The 19,748-nt window shown below is 39.0% G+C and overlaps 2 protein-coding genes across 4 annotated transcripts in view; one reads left to right on the top strand and one right to left on the bottom strand.

Moving 5' to 3' along the window:
- camsap2b (calmodulin regulated spectrin-associated protein family, member 2b) overlaps positions 1–19,748 on the top strand; it is a 48,498-nt gene that overhangs the window by 10,978 nt on the left and 17,772 nt on the right. For all 3 annotated transcript variants that reach the window (XM_084412547.1, XM_084412546.1, XM_084412545.1), the window contains exons 3-5: positions 3,052–3,213; positions 14,504–14,581; positions 18,713–18,854. In XM_084412547.1, the coding sequence (XP_084268673.1) occupies positions 3,052–3,213; positions 14,504–14,581; positions 18,713–18,854 (382 nt within the window). The remainder of the gene's footprint in view (positions 1–3,051; positions 3,214–14,503; positions 14,582–18,712; positions 18,855–19,748) is intronic.
- Positions 5,297–15,163, bottom strand: LOC311292746 (sterile alpha motif domain-containing protein 9). Its single transcript, XM_084412544.1, has 3 exons — positions 15,013–15,163; positions 13,419–13,488; positions 5,297–10,768 (listed from the first exon to the last, which is right to left on the bottom strand). The coding sequence occupies exon 3, from the start codon at positions 10,765–10,767 to the stop codon at positions 5,881–5,883; it is 4,887 nt and encodes a 1,628-aa protein (XP_084268670.1). The 5' UTR covers position 10,768; positions 13,419–13,488; positions 15,013–15,163; the 3' UTR covers positions 5,297–5,880.

The following is a 19,748-nucleotide window of genomic DNA, read 5'->3' as shown; positions in this document are numbered from 1 at the left end:
GCATATGAGTGTGTTGACAGTTATAATGTTATTCTATGTGTTAGTTTGTTGGCTGTATGAGACTAGCAGTAAGCTAGATCAACATTAGAATAACATACTGATCATATTCTAACATTTCATCACGTTTAGCTATATAACATTGATTCGTTTTATATACATTTGCTCACCTGTCTAATAAAGCACATGCAAGAGCGGCGTCCCTGTCAAGTCGAAGTTTGTCGTTAAGCTCTATCAAGTCGAAGTTAGTCGCGGACGTGGAGCTCTTGGCATCTCGAAAACTCCGATATTGATCCTCGTTTTATTTCTCCCTTTGTCCCAAAGTCTGTTTGCCATGGTCCATAATGCTTGAACGAGACAACAACCGCGTGCCGCTAGACGTTAGGCACTACACAGTTGTCCACGTCTGTCGCCATGGTTACAATGGCAGTACGAGCGGAAACCAGGGATAACACGGATATTACATCATTGACAGGCGACAAGTGAACAGGGAGTTGTAGTTTTTGTTGTATTTTTTATTATTAATTATTTTGACAAAATAGTAAATCATTTTAATATCAGCTAGTAATTGGCCATAATAATTGCTTATTGGTATTGACCAACATTTTAATATCAGTGCATCCTTAGTACCGACTAAAGCTTTCATCAGTCTGTCGTAATGCCTTCATTGTGAGTTTCATAGAACAAGCTTGCATTATTTTCTTCAGGTTTTCCTTGCTGTTACTATCATAAGTAAGGCAGTGATAACATGAATCTGCTGGTAGTGGACTGGTAATGCATACTGTGCTGCTTTTGGTCGCTATATGTAGGCTGCAGTGTGCACTTGATTTAAGGGTGTTGTAAGATGTAAAGTGTAGGGTGGATGAGGAGGAGAACTGGACACTGCCATATTAGGAACTGCTGATGTCTGCATTGCAGTATTCCCTTTCTCTCCCTCACTCTCTCTGCAGTAACAGTCAGTATCCTTTCAGTATTCAATATAGGTGCATTTACCTCTCCAAGAGCACTGCACCCAGTCTAGTCCATCTGTTTTAACACAGACACTACAGGCACATTAAGTCACGAACACCGACACATCCACAATCTTGCAGAGTCTCCCTACGTACAGTAAGCTTCAAAATGAAAACACATCTCCACATGCTATCAAATTTGTCTTTGCATCAGCCACAGCGTGTGTGTTCGTGTGTTCAGATAAGATGTGCACATGTGAGAAGTGCATGTCTTATCTGACCTTCGTTTTGTCTCACAGTGTGCAAATCTCTCCCACTGATACACAGATACACCTTACCATGTCCACAAACACAGGTCATTCTCCTGTCTCTGTAAGAGTTCACTGTAATATGTGCACATGGGTGGGTTTGCCTGTTGGCATGGCGATTAGCACTGCGGCAGTGTGTCGAGGTGTGTTTGACTCAATTGGGGAGGAGAGGTCTGCACTGCTGTGAAACTGCATTGATGATATTCCCTTTAATCAGCATATTTGGGAGCAAAAGTGTTGACTGCACATATGCTCTCACTTGACTATGTAGCAGGTTAAACACAGAAGGGACTGGTTTAAACTGTATATGTACAGTGGAGACTGACGGTCTGAAACCACTGATGAAAATGCTTCTGTTTTGTTCTGATTTTAAATAAACATGTTGCATTATCATCCAATCAATTCCCTTTGGAAAAAAGACCCTTAAGGTTTCATGACCCTTTAAGGTGTGGTCACGTTAGTTAGTCACATTAGTCACATTAAATCTATATGAGTTTCTTTCTTCTGTTGAACCCAAAAGAAGATATTTTGAAGAATGTTGGTAACTAAACAGTTTCTGGTCACCATTGACTTCCATAGTATTTTTTCACACTATGGAAGTCACTGGGGATTAGCAACTCATATAGACTTAAAACAACTTGAGGGTGAGTAAATTATGACAGAAGTTTCATTTTTGAGTGAACTATCCCATTAAACTATTTGATATTTCACCTAGAACAGGTTTAAATTTTAAATAATAAAAATTATTATATTTTCAAAGTGGCCTTAAGACTTTTTGGACCCCACTTAGGGCTGCACGATTAATCGCAATTTCCATGTAATTGCACTTAAACCGATTTGACTTATCGCGAATTTTGAAATCGCAAAGGCTGCGATTATTTTTTTATGCGCAGCTTGTCAGTGACGTACGGCTCTGTGATCCGTAGTAAATGCTGGTCCATCTGAAACCACTGTGAGTTTGAGTCACTTATAACGTGCATTTGAAAAAGCAACACATGCCAAACATATTTCCAAACATGAGAAGCATTTATGAACATTTAATAACATGCTTTTACTCCAGACTCACTTCATAACGACAGTTGAGCATCCTTCTGTGAGATGATGTGAAAGTTAAACTTTCTTTAAAAATGGTCTAAGAGATTTTATGCCAGTCACAGCCCACAGATATATACTCTTGTATCAAAGTTGAATAAGTGACATATAATAAAAACAACATAGTTTTAAATGGCAAAGCACAATCACATGGGACTTGCCCAGTGTACAAATATACAAGTAATGGTTTACCAGTGCTGCACTTTCCAAAGATAGGACTGCTACAGTAATTAAGTGTTTTATGTTGGTAAATGGGTTATATGGAGTTCTGGTCAGGCATTCCTCCAGGACAACACTTCCACATGAGGCCTGAGACCAGAAGTTTATGTTCCATGTCTGCTTTTTCATTCATAACCATCAAAGCTACTGTTATGTATTTCAACAAACATTATAACATTTTCCATGTTCAGAGAAAGAGTGGTTCACTGCTGTACATGGACCTTTCACTACTTTCTTCATACTCTGGTTAAAATGGCTTTACTGTCACCCTCTAGAGGACTGAAACTGTCACTGACTAACCAGACAACATGTTTGATTCAACAGAAGTTGGAGAAAAGGCACCAGTCATCATGGATTGTGTGTTGCACATATTGTGTGTTTCAGCTTCTTTTATTGTTTCTAAAACTAAGTTGTAATTTACATTTTTTGAATGTGTAATTGAAACATTTTGAATGTGTAATTTTTTTTTTTTTTTTTTTTTTTAGAGTTCTCACCTTGCGGTGATCGACACTTTAATGATGGCGTACACTGTGGAAATGGTCAGCGTGGAGAGAGTTATAACATGCATAGAGAAGTTTACTCCTTTCCTTCCTGAAGAGGATTTCCCTTATGATGCTGAAGAGGCAGTAACCACTTGGATCAATAAGGTGAGAATCTTACTGCATTCATTATCCACTTGTTACGTCACGTGTCACCGTTTCCAGGTCCAAACGCTCTGTCAGATGCAAAAGCAAACAACAAATGGTGCTAATATACAGTGCAATGCATAAGTGAATACATAGAGGCATATTCCCATAGAGGCAGGCAGATTTTTATTTTTAAGTATTTTTTTATATATTTTTTTTAGGATACTATGCATCCTGATAAAGTTCCCTTGGCCTTTGGAATTAAAATAGCCCCACATCATCACATAGCCTTCACCATACCTAGAGATTGGCATGGGTGTATTCACTTATGCATAGCACTGTACACTCATTGTGCTCTCTACTGTGCCAGAGATGCTGTGAGCCCAGAGACTGTAGTGTACACTGTGACTTTTTAAAAGCATAGCTTTAATATGTGATATGAATAAACAGTGCTCATAAACGGCAGCAAACAGAATTCTCTACAGATGATGATACTCAACCAGAATGCATTTTTTTTGCTGCCACGGGTACGCATTTCTGCTCTTGACCGCTAAGTGGCACTATAACCATGTTATGTAGGTACAGAATTTGAATAAAGTAATCAAATGTAAAATAACACTGCATAGTCTTCACTGTATTAATTAAATATAGATTAATTTTATTAAAGTTAAAAAAGTAATTCAGTCAAGGGCAGCGAGTGATTTATTTGTCCTTAAATTTCCTGATAATTTACTCACAGCCACGTCATCCAAGATATTCATGTTTTTCTTTCTTCAGTCGAAAAGAAATTAAGATTTTTGAGGAAAACATTTTTACAATTTTTACACTTTAACAATTAGATTTTACTACCAAATTTTATGTAATATCTATTTAATTGAACTTACAGTGGATATATTTTCCTCGCTATCTCACGATTTCGGGGCACGTGATTTCCCAAACCTAATACATGATGACATGACACGAGTCAGTACTGAGCTTGTCTGAGTTTATTATGAAATGTAATACATAGATGAAAGCATATCTTTTGTTTTGCTGTAAATTGATCACTAAACTGCCAATAATGTAAGCCACTGGGAGACACAGATGGCTGTCATTTACTGTATTGCATTAATAAAAAGCCAGTTAATATAAACATTTTAATACAAAGTATTTTTCCAAAATTAAGTTTTAATAGTATTTTGTGCAGTGACCATGGGGGTGGAAACATGTGTGACATAGCCATGCACACTAGACCGTCTCATTCTAGCGTTTAAAGGAGTAGTTCACTTTCAAATTAAAATTAGCCCATGATTTACTCACCCTCAAGTCATCCTAGGTGTATATGACTTTCTTTTCAGACGAATACAATCAGAGTTATATTAAAAATTATCCTGATTGTGATTGTATTCATCTGAAAGAAGATGGTGCAATGGTGTGATTCATTGGCCAAAAAAAAGAAAAACACAACTCAAGTAATAATGAATTTGACTGATAGCATTTTACCGATATATTAGACAGATTTTTTTTTCCAAGATATCTATAGATATCGCGATTATATCGTGTAGTGAAAAATCTGATAGCATGACAGCCCTATTCAGAATGTACTTCTTTCTTAGCTTATTTCAGATTAGCCAACATTATTTAAACTTGGACAATTCCATAAAATCAGCTATTGAGTGCTTTTTGTGCAGTGTGCAGTGAGAGAGCACTTAAACAAAGAGAACTTGTTCACTCACTCTTCTGTGTTTTGTGATTGTGTGACTTTGTGGCTAGTTGGGACATGATGTTAGGATGCTTGCACACAATTTTTTGATTTGTTTGATGTGAAAGCTGTTTTCAGAACTCAAATGTAACTCGCAGTGCATTTCTGTCAGTTTGAATCTCTTTGGCTGGCTGCTGAATTGCAAACAAAATAAATTCTGCATGCACTAAATTTAAAATCATCTTTAAAACAACAATGAAAAATCTTAATGCATGTTCAAAATTCTATCATCCTTTACTGAACCTCAAACTTGTTTCTGTGGAACTAAATAATATATCTATTGAATAAATATTTAGAAGTTTCAGTTTAATACTGTTTTGTCTGTTCCACAGAAGAAAGAAATTAATGCAGTAATTTAGACAATGAGGAAAATATTTATTGGTTGCCCCTGGCTCAGTTTGACAAGTCTAGAATTTTAACCACAGACATATGCAACCACAAGTCAATACCAGCAGGTTCAATCAGTGTGATTGCATCTTGTGTTTATTTTAAATAGTTTTGAATTGTACATTTACACATTATCTTATTTTCTCATTGGATATGCAAAAATCCTGTTCTCATGTTATAATTTTTTTCCAAACTGTGGTCACTGTAGATGCAGTTAAATGTTAAAAAAATTATGAAATGTTTAAACAATATTTTAACAACAGTTTTTAAAGACTAAGACTAAGTTAAGAAATGTACAGCAATTTATAAGTAAACTGTTTTCACTTAGAAATTCATGTGAGCTACTAAGTTAAGCAAAAAAACAAAAAACAAAACAAAAATAGATTATATCTGTTATTCATTTTTAGCAGAAGTTTTGTTTTCTGCATTAAAACAATTTATTTTATATTGAGATCTAACTAATAGAAATAGACAAAGACATTTCCACGAAGTTCCACCCATTATTATATGATCTATTAATTCATGATGTATCTGTCATCTTCATATTGATTTGTCATCTGTCATCTGTCATCTTCGTATTGAATGTCGTAAGCAAGTGGTCCATCCATGGCAAAGCCAATGTAGAAGGACACTTTCTCAGTGCTGTAGCCGCTTCTCACTCCGCCAAGAAATGCGGGACGTACAGGGATCTTAAGATTTCCATACTCTGTGAAGACCTCACCATCCTCAATAGTTCCTCTCACTCTGAGGAGCTTGCTAGTTATTGGGGTTTCCTTAAAGATGTCCCCTTTTTGCCAAAGAATGTTGCGATCCCTCACATTCCAGATAGAACTATCAAGGAAAACTTTTGGCACCAATCTTTGTATTCCATCTGTTGTTCCCAAAAAGAAGTGAGCAATGGTTGACCTTGTTCTGTACATATGAGAGAAATTCTTTCTTGCTGAGCTTCTGATTTTATCAACGTACATCTTAATTCCAGTGCTGCTGACATTTTTTCCTGGCCAGAGCAACAGTATGGCAAGATAGAAAGGCTCTGGGTATTGGTGCTGTGTACCAACATCTTGCAGAATTTCATTTAAAAGCTTATTGAGGTCCTCAAGAGATTTTGATAACTTTGATTTTGGCCAGATCAACTTAAGTATAATATGTGCAAGCAGATGATTTGTTTTGTCCTTTGTAGTTTTGATGGCAGAATTTTCATGTATGAAGGAGTATTTTCCAGCAATCATTTCTACCGTCTCTTTCCTTTCCTCCAAAAACCGGAGAAGACCTGGAAATGTATCAGCCATGTTTTCCTCAAGGAACATTCGAGATTCCTCAATCTCCATATTCAAGCTGAGTTTTGGTTTTTGCTTTCTCTCTTTTTGTTTTTCTTCTGCTGAGGAGCAAAATAATGAGATGTAGTTTTGGTAGTGTGCAGAGAGTTTTTTGCAATGCTTTATGTCTTTTCCATCATCAGCACCCTTTTCTCTCATGTAAGTAAAGTAAATTTCAAGGAAGTCAAATGCCTCTTTCACCTGTGATTTTAAAGATGTCAGAAAGAGTTCATAGTCCTTAAGAACTGCAACATATCCTTTACTGGATTCTTTTGTAGAAAACTGGATGTTTGTGCAAGACATTTTTCCTTTGAGAAAGCTCTGGATGTAGTGGTCTTTCATTGAATCACCATTCTCAAACAATTCCAGTTTTTTGATGATGTCAAAAACAGTCATGGTGGTATCGATTTCACCCATATAGCCAGATATGTTATATGGGCTTAACTTTCTGTGAAGTTCCTGTTCAGTTTCAAGGACATCATCTGTCTTTGCAAGGCTTTGAGCTCTTCTGAAAGCGTTGGTTGCTGTGCTTGCTAACTCAAGATATTCCCTCAAGTCTTCAGCTGTGCATTGTTTCTTCTCTTGCTTTTTATAGTCAAGTTTATGTTTTAATTCACTTTTTGCAACTTGTCCAACTGTATCTACTGTGTAGGAATTTTCTTTGATGGCTTTAGCATTGTTTGCCCATTTTTTAGCTTCAGCAAAGTTCTTCTCAGTAAGATAAAAGTGTCTTGCAAGAGCTTGAGGAATTGTAAAGTCTTTATTAAACCGTTCCGAAGCAGCAATAAAGATTTCTTGAATTTTATTCAGCCCATCTTTTCCTGAGTTTATGTGTTCTATCAGTGGAGAAAATAGGGTGTCTTTCTCATGGTCTTCTGTCTTGCGTTGTCGAGTGATCAGCATGCTTTTAATTGATTGAACAAGAACATTTTTGACTGCAAATGTTTTAAAAAGGACATCACAATGCAACACGTTAAGAACTGTATCAGCCCTGGAGCAGTTATATGTCTCCTCTAGTTGTTTGACACATGCTGTTGCAAGATGCTGATGAACAAAGCGAATTGCTTTTAGTCCCCCATATTCATCAGCCCCGAATTCAATCAATAAACAGGCATAGGGCTCCATTTTCTCCAGCACAGATTCTCTTCCCCACAATGCACATTTGATGCCAAGAAAATCTTCACATAAAGATCTTGAGATGGCAGGTTCAGCCACATATGAATTCAACAAAGCCAGTATGCAGAAAAGCTGTGCTTGTTTGCTTTCAACTTCAAAATCCTTTAGAATGTTAGATGCAACATTGTCAACATACTCAGGGTCAAAATTTGATTTCATGATCATAAAACTGTAGAAGTTCTCAGTTGTGAAAGACTTTATTTCTTGAAGTTCTTTAAGCTTCATTTCGAAAGCATGTTTTTCCTTATCAGACAGTACTGCTGTAATGAACTCACTCTCAATGACAGATTTGTAGTATCTAACTTTTGGGGTTTTTGTACGTATGCAGTTTAATATGATGACAAATGCACCTGTTTCTCTCGTTAATTTTCTCAAAGAGTGCTGGAGTTCGAGTGTGTTTTCTGTTTCCTCTGAGTCTTCCACTAATAGCAGGACTGGTGTTTTTGACGAATGCTCACTTTTTCCACACTTTATCAGATGAGCAACATGTTGGGCTACTTCTTCCTTTGAAGTAGTGTTGTCTTTCAACACGGCACATCTGAAATCTTTTCGCAGATTCCACATCACATGCATGGCCATGGTGGTGCCGCCACACCCTGGGTGATGAAAGAGATTCACCATGACACAAGTACTTTTGGGATCTTTGGTCTGAGATTTGATGATGTTCTCTAGTTTTGAGAGTTTGTCACGTTTTATGAATGGCTTTGCTGCTGGCTGCTCTGAGAAGTAGAAGTTCCACCATTTCACTTTGCCTCCTTTATAGAACTCAGATTCAGTTTTAATTTTGAACTCTTCAAATTCTGCAGAGTTCTCATCATATTCATTTTCACATTCGTTTTCACACAGGATATCAAGTGACGTCATCAGGTCCTCATCTTTCTTTTGAAGAATTACAGAACTTCCCTCAGCAGATGGAAGAAGTCTCTGAGCATTTTGCTTGCTCTGTCCCAGTTTTAGTATTGTCCCATTGATTTCACTGAGCTCCAGGTCATATACACTCCACTGAGTGATGTCATGTTCACATCTGGCTTGAATGAAATCCCTCCATTTTTGGAAGGAAGGATCTGAAGTGCAGATACTTAAAATGTTCTCTGTACCACCAAGGTTTTTATAAAATGACATAAATGTTTCAAAAATTGGATCATTCATGGCCTCAACAGTGGAGAGAAGGAGGAATATGACTAAGAATCGTCCTCTTGGAAGAGTGTCTGGGTTGCAGAGGAATGAGATCATGTCTTGTACTTCTCCTGCTTTTTGTGTTAACCATTCTCTTGATCTGAGTGGTTGGTCAGGTTCAGTGTTCAGGTCTTCTCTGCCATTACAAAATACCCAACTTGTTTGTTTGTACAAGTTGAGATTGTTGGCAACAGTTCCTGGATCTCCATGGAACTTACTTGGTTTGTGAAGGTTTGCAATTCGAACATCTCTGTATCTGTGGCAGGAGCCATTTACTGTAGAGTTTGGATCAAAGTCCAACACACAAAACAATTTCAATGTTGTCATGAACTGAAGATGCTGGAGTTGTTCAGGGTGGCTTTTGTTTGTTACTATGATGAAGTATTCATAATGATCCAGTCTGCTTCCTCCACATGTCAGTAGATTCTTCAGCTTTTCCCCCTGGTTTGATGTTCCTTTGCTCTCCTGCCTCTTTTCTGCCTCCTTTCTCCTTTCATCCAGAACATTCATTTGGTCATTCATTCGAGTCATTTCTTCATGCAAGTCTTTTGGATTACCTATTTTAAATAGATCTCGGGTTGTAGCTCCCTCTCGGATGAAGAGTGATTTTCCTTTGCTCTTTTTCCATTGATTGTCCTCATCCAGAGTCTGGGTATAAAACAGCTTACTATGAACTATGCTGTGGGATGGAACAACATCCACCTCTATGACATATTTGCCAGATAGAGTGCCGTCAGGACAGAGCACTTCAACAAAGCGTGGCTGCCTGATGCATGCCTTTGCTTCATCTGTGTGCTCTTCAAAGTATGATTTAATGCCCTGATTAAAGTGATCAATGATAGTGTCCTTGTTGTCAACACTGACCCCAATGATCTCAGCATGTGCGTATTGAGAGTCTTTGGAGTCTGCTACACCAAAGTGGATGGTTCCATTTGTGCGGCTGTTCATACACCCAGCAGAAAACCGGAACACCTCTTTATTGAACTTTTTCTTCATCACATTCATATCATCTGTTCTGCCCATGAACTTATACTCATGAACTGGATCGGTCAGATTACCGGGTCCGGTCTCTGGTGGTAAAGTGTAGTTTTGAATATATCGATGAGAAGCAGAATTCTGATCAAATGGATAGAGAGTACATGAGTGCTTTAAGGATCCAGACTTCCTCATGTGCTTTTCTGTTTCAGTTACTTTATCAGCACTGATGTCCAGTGTTTTATGGTCAACTGACTCTCTTGGTTCAGGTTCTTTGACAGATGGACAATTTGGTTGTTCATTTGGTTGCAAATCTTCTGTTGGATTGCTCATTTGGTAAATGTTAGCCATTGAATCATTTTCCAATTTTGTTGTTCTGTCCATGTAATTATTTATTCCGAATTTGGATTTTCCTGTTTTGCTTGATTTTTCCTTAAAATTTTTATTTTTATGGCCAGATATTTTTGTTTGATCTGTTGAATTACTACCTTTGTTTTCCACTGTGTCTAGCTTGGCCTCTGTGTGCTGTATTTTGGAATTGTCGTTAGAATTTGATCCATGTTCTTCCATGTTTAACTTCTCTAACTGGGTGATAATCTTAACCGCTGGACCATGCTTAATACCAAGTTCTTGCAGATGCTTGGACTTGTAACAAACTAGTTCTTCCCCTGATACTTCTTCCTCACGCAGCTTGTCTGCATGTTTTTTATCCACATTAATCACCTCAGTTAGCCAGTAATAGACTTGCTCTCTTGTCCACTCCTCCACACGATGAGGAAGTTTTGTGTTTTGACTCATTGCCATACTGAAACACACAAATGAATAAAGAAATTGTAGTTTTTACACAATATAAAACAATCAGATTTGTAGACCAAAGCAATGTAACGTCATTGTACACTCTCAGAAAAAATGGTACATAAGCTGACACTGGGATGATACCCTTTAAATAGGTTCTAATATGTACCATTTAGGTACCAGTATACTTTTGGTACCAAAATGTACCTTTGAGGTACTAATATTAACTCTTTATGTACAAAGGTGTACCTTTAATTTATGTAACAATTTACATAACAATTTACATAATTTACAATTTATGTAACAATATAATATGTAAAAAAGGGACATTTAATATTCAACAATATTATTGATATGCCTTACTTCAGGTGGACGATGACTAGGGCTGGGCGGTATATCGAGTTTGTACAATATATCGTTCTTTTTTAAAGAAACTATATGGAATGAGGCAATACCGTTTATATTGATATACAGTAGTTTGATACGAGCGCATCTGAAAAAATAGCGGAGGACGCAGAGTGAGCTGCTGCGGGGAGAGTGCTTCATCATCCAGTCTGTCCTAAACATGATCCATGCTTTATATTAAGGGCTTTAAAATAAATGGTAAGATATAACACGTATAGTTTAAAGTGGCTTGTCCCGTCAGATGTTCTGATATATCATGTGCTGACAGACAGATATAGTCTTGCGCTGTTGAATGTTTTTGAGATGTGGCGTTTTCCTCTGTGCATAACTTGCATTTTGCAGGTATATTCTCCATCTGTAAATGTTAGAAAATCATGCAAATATTTCAGTTTTGCTGTCAGAAGTGAATCTCCGCTAAACTTCACAGATTTCCGTGAACGAGCCAAAATTGAATAGGAGCGCAAAAATTCTGACTAAAATATACATAGTGCTTATATATTAAATATATTTGTTGTTGGGCAATAAATGTGCCAAATGTAGAATTGAAAACCTACAAGTAAGTGTATTTTTATGATAGCAGTAACTTTAAAATGACTATTGTAATGGGGTAATCAAATGTAGGTTAATTAGTTTGTGCTTTTGTTTGTATTTATTTTCATTTTTTAGTTTAGTGAATTTTAAAAATAAAAACATTATTTTTGTTTTTAGATTGTTACAATGTTAGAATGTAATGTGATTTTTAAACCTTTTTTTGCTCATAATATATACCAGAGCATACATTAAGTTCTATATAAAAAAATCATAGAAAAAATATAAAAGCGCTATATAAATAAATATGACTTGACTTTTGAAAGTACCACCCCACTGACAGCTTTTGTACCTTTTTTTCCGGGAATGTTATGCATAGATTCAAATAAAAACTGGGTGGAGTGCAACAGAAGAGATAAGAATGAAAGTCAAGACAGTCAAGAAAGTCAAGTGCGTCAAGTATGCAAAATAGGCTAGTGTACGTACACGTACACGTACACACACACACACACACACACACACACACACTTGTAAAAAACAAATCAGTTCTAGGATTGCTAATCTGATATCACAGCTTCCTCATCATAACACTAAAATGCGGTCAACGAAAAACAGAAAAGGTTGCACAGTTCAGTTTAAACTGACTGTTGTACAGTATACAAAGAAAAACTCAATTGAGCAGCAGAACACAAATTTGGAGTAAGCTAAAAATTGGTGGGAGACTGGCGAAAAGGTAAAATGATGCTTAAAATTGGTGGGAGACTGGCGAAAAGGTAAAATGATACTTAAAATTAAGAAGATTACACAAGCTAAACTTGGACAGAAAACCGGTTGGCCTGACTCTGAGCTGGAGGAAACAGTTTACAGATGGGTCTTTGAACAGCACATAGGTCTGTTCGCTGTACAGTTATGGATCCGTGCACAAAAGTACCTGGATAACCTACTACTTCTGTCAAATTCTGAAGTGTGCATCCACTTTACCATCCCATCTGGTGGTGGCAAGAGATTTCTGAATGCCAGATGAAGCGACGCAACTGATGGCATAGGTCACATGACAGTAACAACATGGTGGATGTGTCTGAATTTCATTCATACTAACTTTTTAATGGTCACAAAGCAAGTTTCAAACCAAATTTAGTACCTACTATACAGTATGCGATTTTGGATGACACTTGAATATTTTCAAACGAACAAAAAAAAAGTATAATTTACATGTAGCACACCAACGCTACTCTACACATATCACATGAACACCAATATAAGATTATCTTTTAATTCAGCAGGATTGCAGTAGAATGGAGTAGATACAGTAGATAATTTTACATTTTGGATGTATTCGGTTGAATTATGTTTTTTTTAAAAGATAGTGAAGACTAGTGTAATCGTGACCTGAGACGGTCACCTACATACTATAGTTTACAGTGCAACAAACACGCTGCATTTATATTGATATCAATAGGAATAGTGCGCTCACTGTTCTGTAGAGACACATAGACTGAAACTCTCAAATGCTCTGTCAGTGTTCAAGTGTAGGTGAGTGAAAATATATATATGCAAAAAAAAAAAAATCTTAGCCTCGAACTTAAACAGTGGTGATTAAAATCTAACAATTTATACAATTTACAGTGGCTAATGATATACATTATTTAGAGGGTTGAAAAGTTTAGTTTCATGGATCAGTGGAATATCAAAATAGAAATCATAGTATGTTCTGTTGTTTTTCTTACCTCTTCTGGAGTAATGTACTCCTCTGTCCATTCCTGTTTTTTTTCTTATTCTCACCTTGTGTTCATCCAACTGTCAAGAAAAGTGAAGACTGATTTTTTTTTAAAAATCCACAATCAGTAATTCACTGTGTCAGTATAGGTCAATAATATCACTACAATACTGTCAACCTTAAACCTGGGTAAATGGTATCCTGAGTTTCACGTTTCCCACATGAATTCACGTTTCACTTGAATATGAGGAATGCAATTGGCTGACAGTTGCTAAGCATCTAGCTTTTTTAACCTTCTAACACACACGTTTCACACTGCACAAGTTAGGCACTGCAATGTGGGTGTCACGCTGTGGTGCAGGCAGAAGAAGATGAGGGAGAATCAAAAGTTCTAATGCAAACTTATACTAACAGTATGATTCAAACAGGTACAGACAGGCAGAAGGTACACACACTTAATAGGACGGAGATCGGACCAAGACTGACTGAACAGAAAGGAACTAAATAGAAACACTGATGAACACTGATTAACAGAACACAGGTGACACAAATGATGATGATGATGATTAACTAAACACTGGTGATACAAATGAACTAAATGACAGTAACCATGGATACGAAGGAGTGGCAGGAAAAGAACAAAGGAAGACGTGACTACTGAAAATACAAACAAACACTGACACATGACAGCGGGGTGGAAAACCTCCATGTAGGGTTTTATAACCCTGGGTAAATAACCAACTTTTAGATTACAAATGTGAAACGTTCCTCTACTCTGTGTTAAAAGCAGGGTTTAGAACGTTGGTAATCCGTGGTTAAGCACAGAGTGAAAAGTTTTTTTTTTTAAAGCCAAATTTTAAGTGTCTGGTATCTATGAATGAAAATTATAAAGATTATCAACTCATTATTATTTTAGAAACTGTTAATTTAGGCCATAATAGACTTGATGTAAATGCAAACACTCTGTTTATTATACGAGCCTGTTGGCAATATGCAGAGCAAAATCGTGTGTCTGTGTGTGTGTGTGTGTGTGTGTGTGTGTATTTGTGATAGTGTGTACATTCTTATTTTACATATGTACATTTTTTAATGCAGGTAAATGAACAACTAAGAGAAGTTTTGGCCCAAGAACAGAGAGTTAAAGGTATAGGAGAGCCCCACACAGTTCAAAAGGTGAGATGTTCACTAGTCTTTGAAATCAAGTCTTTAGAAAAATACACTCATATGATTAAAATTGTTAATGAAAAGACTTTTCTAGATAGACCTACACAATGCTATATTCTTTACATTAGAATTGAACTGTAAAAGGACATTTTGGATTTAATATTTCACAGACATGTGCCATGTATATACATATACATAGAATAAATACATTATTCTATGATTTACATATGTAACTTCCAGCTGTTCAATGGAAATTCCACATAATCCTGTCATAAATGCGAATTGTATACAGAGATGGTAATACTTACTATATTTAAAGAAATAACAAGTTGTAAAAAAAAGTCATTTTGGAAATTCAGCTACAGTTAAATTCAGCTACAGTTAAAAATTCAGCTAAACAACATAATACATCGTATATCATGAAAAGGATCAGTACTCACACTAGAAGTCTTCTGTTTGAGTTATTGCAGTACTTTTTGCTAAGTTACTCAATAGGCATACAAATCCAAATCACAGTGGAAGCACTGTGTTGAGAAAAACTTCCGTAAAGATTTGCAGTGCCTCAAAGTTCACAGACCAGTTTTATTGTGCACCTGCCTTTGTGATTTTGGCCCCACCTTAACCACAGCCAAGTCAAACACACCCATAACTTTTAAAATCCATTTAGCCAAACACAAATATCAGGATGTCATAAATCATAAAAGCACTAATAGTCAGGTCCGAATCTTCAAGATTGTGTAACCCTGTAGGCATTTTTGAGGAAAAGTTGTTATACCACATTTTTAGAAAGTTCAATGTCTCCTGAATAAGGATCCACCGTATAACATTGAAATAAGGGTCCCATTTTCTTGTAATTGTTATTGAAACAATAGGTGCATTATTCACAGCCGAAACACTACAGGTGGATAGGGTAAAAAATTTAAGTTATAGATATCACTATAAAACCTTTCCAGTTTTTCACTTACATAGAGACAGACATTTTTTGTATTACAAGTTTTCTGAAATGTCATGTTTACATATGCAAATGAGGCATACCAGTGTATATATATATATATATATATATATATATATATAATTCGAGGGGCAGGCATACCAGTACGCGGTTCTCCCTTTCGGGCTAGCCCTGTCTCCTCGCGTCTTCACGAAGGTTGTCGAGGCAGCCCTTGTTCCTCTCGACGACTGGCTGATCCTAGCTCACTCTCGAGACAAGGTTTGCGAACACAGGGACCTAGTGCTCCGGCACCTAGCTTGTCTGGGCCTTCGGGTCAACTGGGAGAAGAGCAAACTCTGCTCCGTGCAGAGGATCTCTTTTCTCGGTATGGAAATCGACTCGGTCGCCATGTGCGCGCAGCTTACGAGCGAGCGCGCGCAGTCACTGCTAACTTGCCTTCGTCAGTTCGAGGGCAAGAGTGCGGTTCCACTGAAACTATTTCAGAGGCTCCTGGGGCATATGGCATCCGCAGCCGCAGTAATGTCGCTCGGTTTGCTTCATATGAGACCGCTTCGTGATCAAGTCCCGAGGTGGGCATGGCAACACGGCACGCTCCGAGTCCCAGTGACTTCGACCTGCCGTCAGACCTTCACCCCGTGGACGAACCTCAGTTTTCTATGGGCTGGAGTGCCCATAGAACGAGTTTCTTGGCATGTTGTTATATCAACAGATGCCTCCACAATGGGCTGGGGCGCCATGTGCAATGGACATGCTGCCGCGGGCACCTGGACAAGACACCAGCGCCTTTGGCATGTCAATTGCCTCGAGTTGCAGGCTGTACGTCTCGCCCTGCACCGCTTCTGTGCGTTGCTCAGGGGTCAGCACGTATTAGTCCGATCAGACAATACCGCCCACAGTAGCGTACATCAACCGACAAGGTGGTCTGCGCTCCCGTCGTATGTCGCAACTCGCCCGCCACCTCCTCATATGGAGTCAGAAGCATCTGAGGTCGCTTCCAGCCATTTATATCCCGGGAGACCTGAACCGTGCAGCCGATCTGTCTCGGTTTTGGCCTCTCGCTGGAGAATGGAGACTCCATCCCCAGTCGGTTCAGCTGATTTGGGATCAGTTCGGGGACGCACAGGTAGATCTGTTTGCCTCCCACGACTCGTCCCACTGCGACCTGTTTTATTCTCTGACCGAGGGCACGCTCGGCACGGATGCACTGGCGCACAGCTGGCCGCGGGGCCTCTGCAAGTATGCGTTTCCCCCAGTGAGCCTTCTTGCGCAGACTTTGCGCAAGATCAGGGAGGACGAGGAGCAGGTAATTTTGGTTGCCCCGTATTGGCACAACCGCACCTGGTTCCAAGAACTAGTACTCCTCGCGACAGCACCTCCCTGGCCAATTCCTCTGAGAAAGAACCTGCTTTCTCAGGGATGGGGCACCCTATGGCACCCTCGTCCCGATCTTTGAAATCTCCATGTGTGGTTCCTGGACGGGACGAGGCAGGTTTGAGTACCCTACCACCAGCGGTGGTGGCTACCATCACTTCCGCTAGAGCATCGTCCACGAGACATGCCTATGCGTTGAAGTGGAACCTCTTCGTCAACTGGTGTTCTTCTAAACTTCAAGAACCCACGAAAGGCCTGATCAGTGTCGTGCTTTCCTTCCTGCAAGAAGGGTTGGAGCGAAGGCTGTCTCCCTCCACCCTGAAAGTGTATGGTGCCGCCATTGCCACACATCATGATGCAGTTGATGGTAAGTCCATTGGAAAGCACGACCTGATCATCAGTTTCCTGAGAGGAGCGAGGAGACTGAATCCTCCTCGCCCTCCTCTCGTTCCCTCTTGGGACCTCTCAGTGGTTTTAACTGCTCTGCAGAGTGCTCCCTTTGAGCCTCTGCAATCAGTGGAGCTTAAGTTCCTGTCAATGAAGACAGTGCTCCTGGTTGCATTGGCCTCCATCAAGAAGGGTAGGGGACCTGCAGGCATTTTCGGTTGACGAAGCGTGCCTGGAATTTGGACCGGCTAACTCTTACGTGATCCTGAGACCCCGGCCTGGATATGTGCCCAAGGTTCCCACCACACCCTTTCGAGACCAGGTGGTGAACCTGCAAGCGCTGCCCTCGGAGGAGGCAGACCCAGCCTTGGCACTGCTCTGTCCAGTACGCACCCTCCATGCTTACGTAGACAGAACGCAGTGTTTCAGGACTTCAGACCAGCTCTTTGTCAGTCATGGTGGGAAGCTGAAGGGAAAGGCTCTCTCCAAGCAAAGGTTGTCTCACTAGATAGGGGACGCCATTGCTTTGGCTTACCAGCAGCAAGGTCGACCGTGCCCCCTTGGTGTGACGGCCCACTCCACCCGGAGTGTGGCATCCTCTTGGGCTCTAGCGCATGGCGCCTCGCTAACAGACATCTGTAGAGCTGCAGGCTGGGCGACACCTAACACGGCCTCTGGGCGACCCCCACGTGTGTACCCCCACTGTAAGCCTCTCTGAGCATGTGTCTTTCCCTCGGCAAGCCACCTTGCCACCCCGGGGTTTGAAATATTCCACCTGCGGCTGGACACCCCAGTGATTCTCAATATGCAGCCCCCTGGGGTCATGTGTATTCCAAGTTCCCCCCTTTGGGCTGGGCATAATTGCATATTTCCACTGATATATGCTTCCCAGTGTACCTTGGTACCTTGGCATAATTCCAGCAGCCATTAAAAACTGTCCCTTTCATGTTAATGTTGTTTTTTCATTGTTTACATGTTTAAATATTCTGAGAATGCATAGTTTAGTTATAATGTTTAAACTGCAATAAATGCATTAAAACATTTATTTATTTATTTTTTGGCAGCCATTTTGTTTTTATTGTTTATGCCAAAACAGTGATGTTAACAACTTGTTATACGGCAGAAATGGATTCAGCACCTAAAAATCATATAGAAACAACACTTGAAGTACTTTTCCTCAAAAATGCCTACTGCATCTTATCCAGGGCTATTTATCTATTTTGGGACTCGACTTTAATTGATTTGAAGTTTGCGTCCACAGTTCATACAGTATAACAAGACGTTATCAGATTTCTGTGGTGATCTCATACTCTTTGCATTCATTTTGCATATTTTTTGCTGAATCATTACTCTTCACAACTGGCTCTGGTTATTATGTATTTCCATTAAAACAATCTTACTGTAAACGGTGGTGTGTTTGTAATCCACAGGGGCAGTACAGGAAAGACTACTCTAAAACACTTCCTGCTCTTTGTCCCTCCCTGGTGGACAATCTCCTGAAGGACAACACAGACGGCTGTGCATTGGCTGCACTGCTGCACTTTTACTGTCCTGATGCTGTGCCACTGGAAGGTACTGCTGCTGAAACTCTTCTTGATGAAGTGTACCACCTACCAAGATTCAACTTTCCCATACTTGATAGTGAATATATTTATTATATATATATATATATATATATATATATTTAGGGCTTCTGCCAATCAAATATTTTTCAAGCTAACTGGTAGTCGTTCATTTAAGCCATTAGTCTACTAGTCGCATGTTCATGATTATGATATCAACTTAATTACTTAAACATATCAGCATTGTCTAGATGAAGTTATTAGTGTCATCAAGATGAAGTTGACGAAGCTGACTCATCATCTCTGCAGTATAGTGGATGTGCCTATACAGAAAAATGCATGTTAAAGGTGACATATTATACCCCTTTTCACAAGATGTAATATAAATCTATGGTGTCCCCAGAATGTGTCTGTGAAATTTGAGCTCAAAATACCCCCCAGATCATTTCAAGAGTTCACACTTACATATAATTAGATAGAGTAAAAGAAATGCATATTTGGTGTGCTGTCCGAGGGGAGGGTTCCGAGCTCCGAGAATTTGGCCCGAACCCAGAGTACTCCCCATCCCAGGTTTGGGATAGGGCTAGTAAGTGAGGAGATGGGGTGGTGGAGGGATGCTGGAAAACTGTCATAGAACAGCAGTAAAAAACTTCTGTCTATTTACCTCCTGATGTTAATCATGTTTCTCCTGAACTTTGTTTATAAAACATAATTTTTTATAGCTTGTCAAAAAAAAAAACTTTCTTGGTGTGAGGAAAAATGCGCCATTTTTATGTGTCCCTTTAAATGCAAATAAGCTGCTGCTCCCCGCCTCTGTTCAGAAGACGGTCGATCCTTTTACACAAGCTTAGTTCGGATACAATAACAAAACACGCAAATAATCTCTCTCATCAAAAATCTCAGA

The sequence above is a fragment of the Rutilus rutilus genome (genome assembly GCF_951802725.1).
Source record: "Rutilus rutilus genome assembly, chromosome: 6".
NCBI classification, from domain to species: Eukaryota; Metazoa; Chordata; class Actinopteri; order Cypriniformes; family Leuciscidae; genus Rutilus; species Rutilus rutilus.
Note: the sequence above shows the minus strand (reverse complement) of the source record. Positions and strands in the feature narration are given on the sequence as shown.

Coding starts and splice junctions, on each gene's coding strand:
- LOC311292746 (XM_084412544.1), bottom strand. CDS start 10,767: ATGGCAATGAGTCAAAACACAAAACTTCCTCATCGTGTGGAGGAGTGG.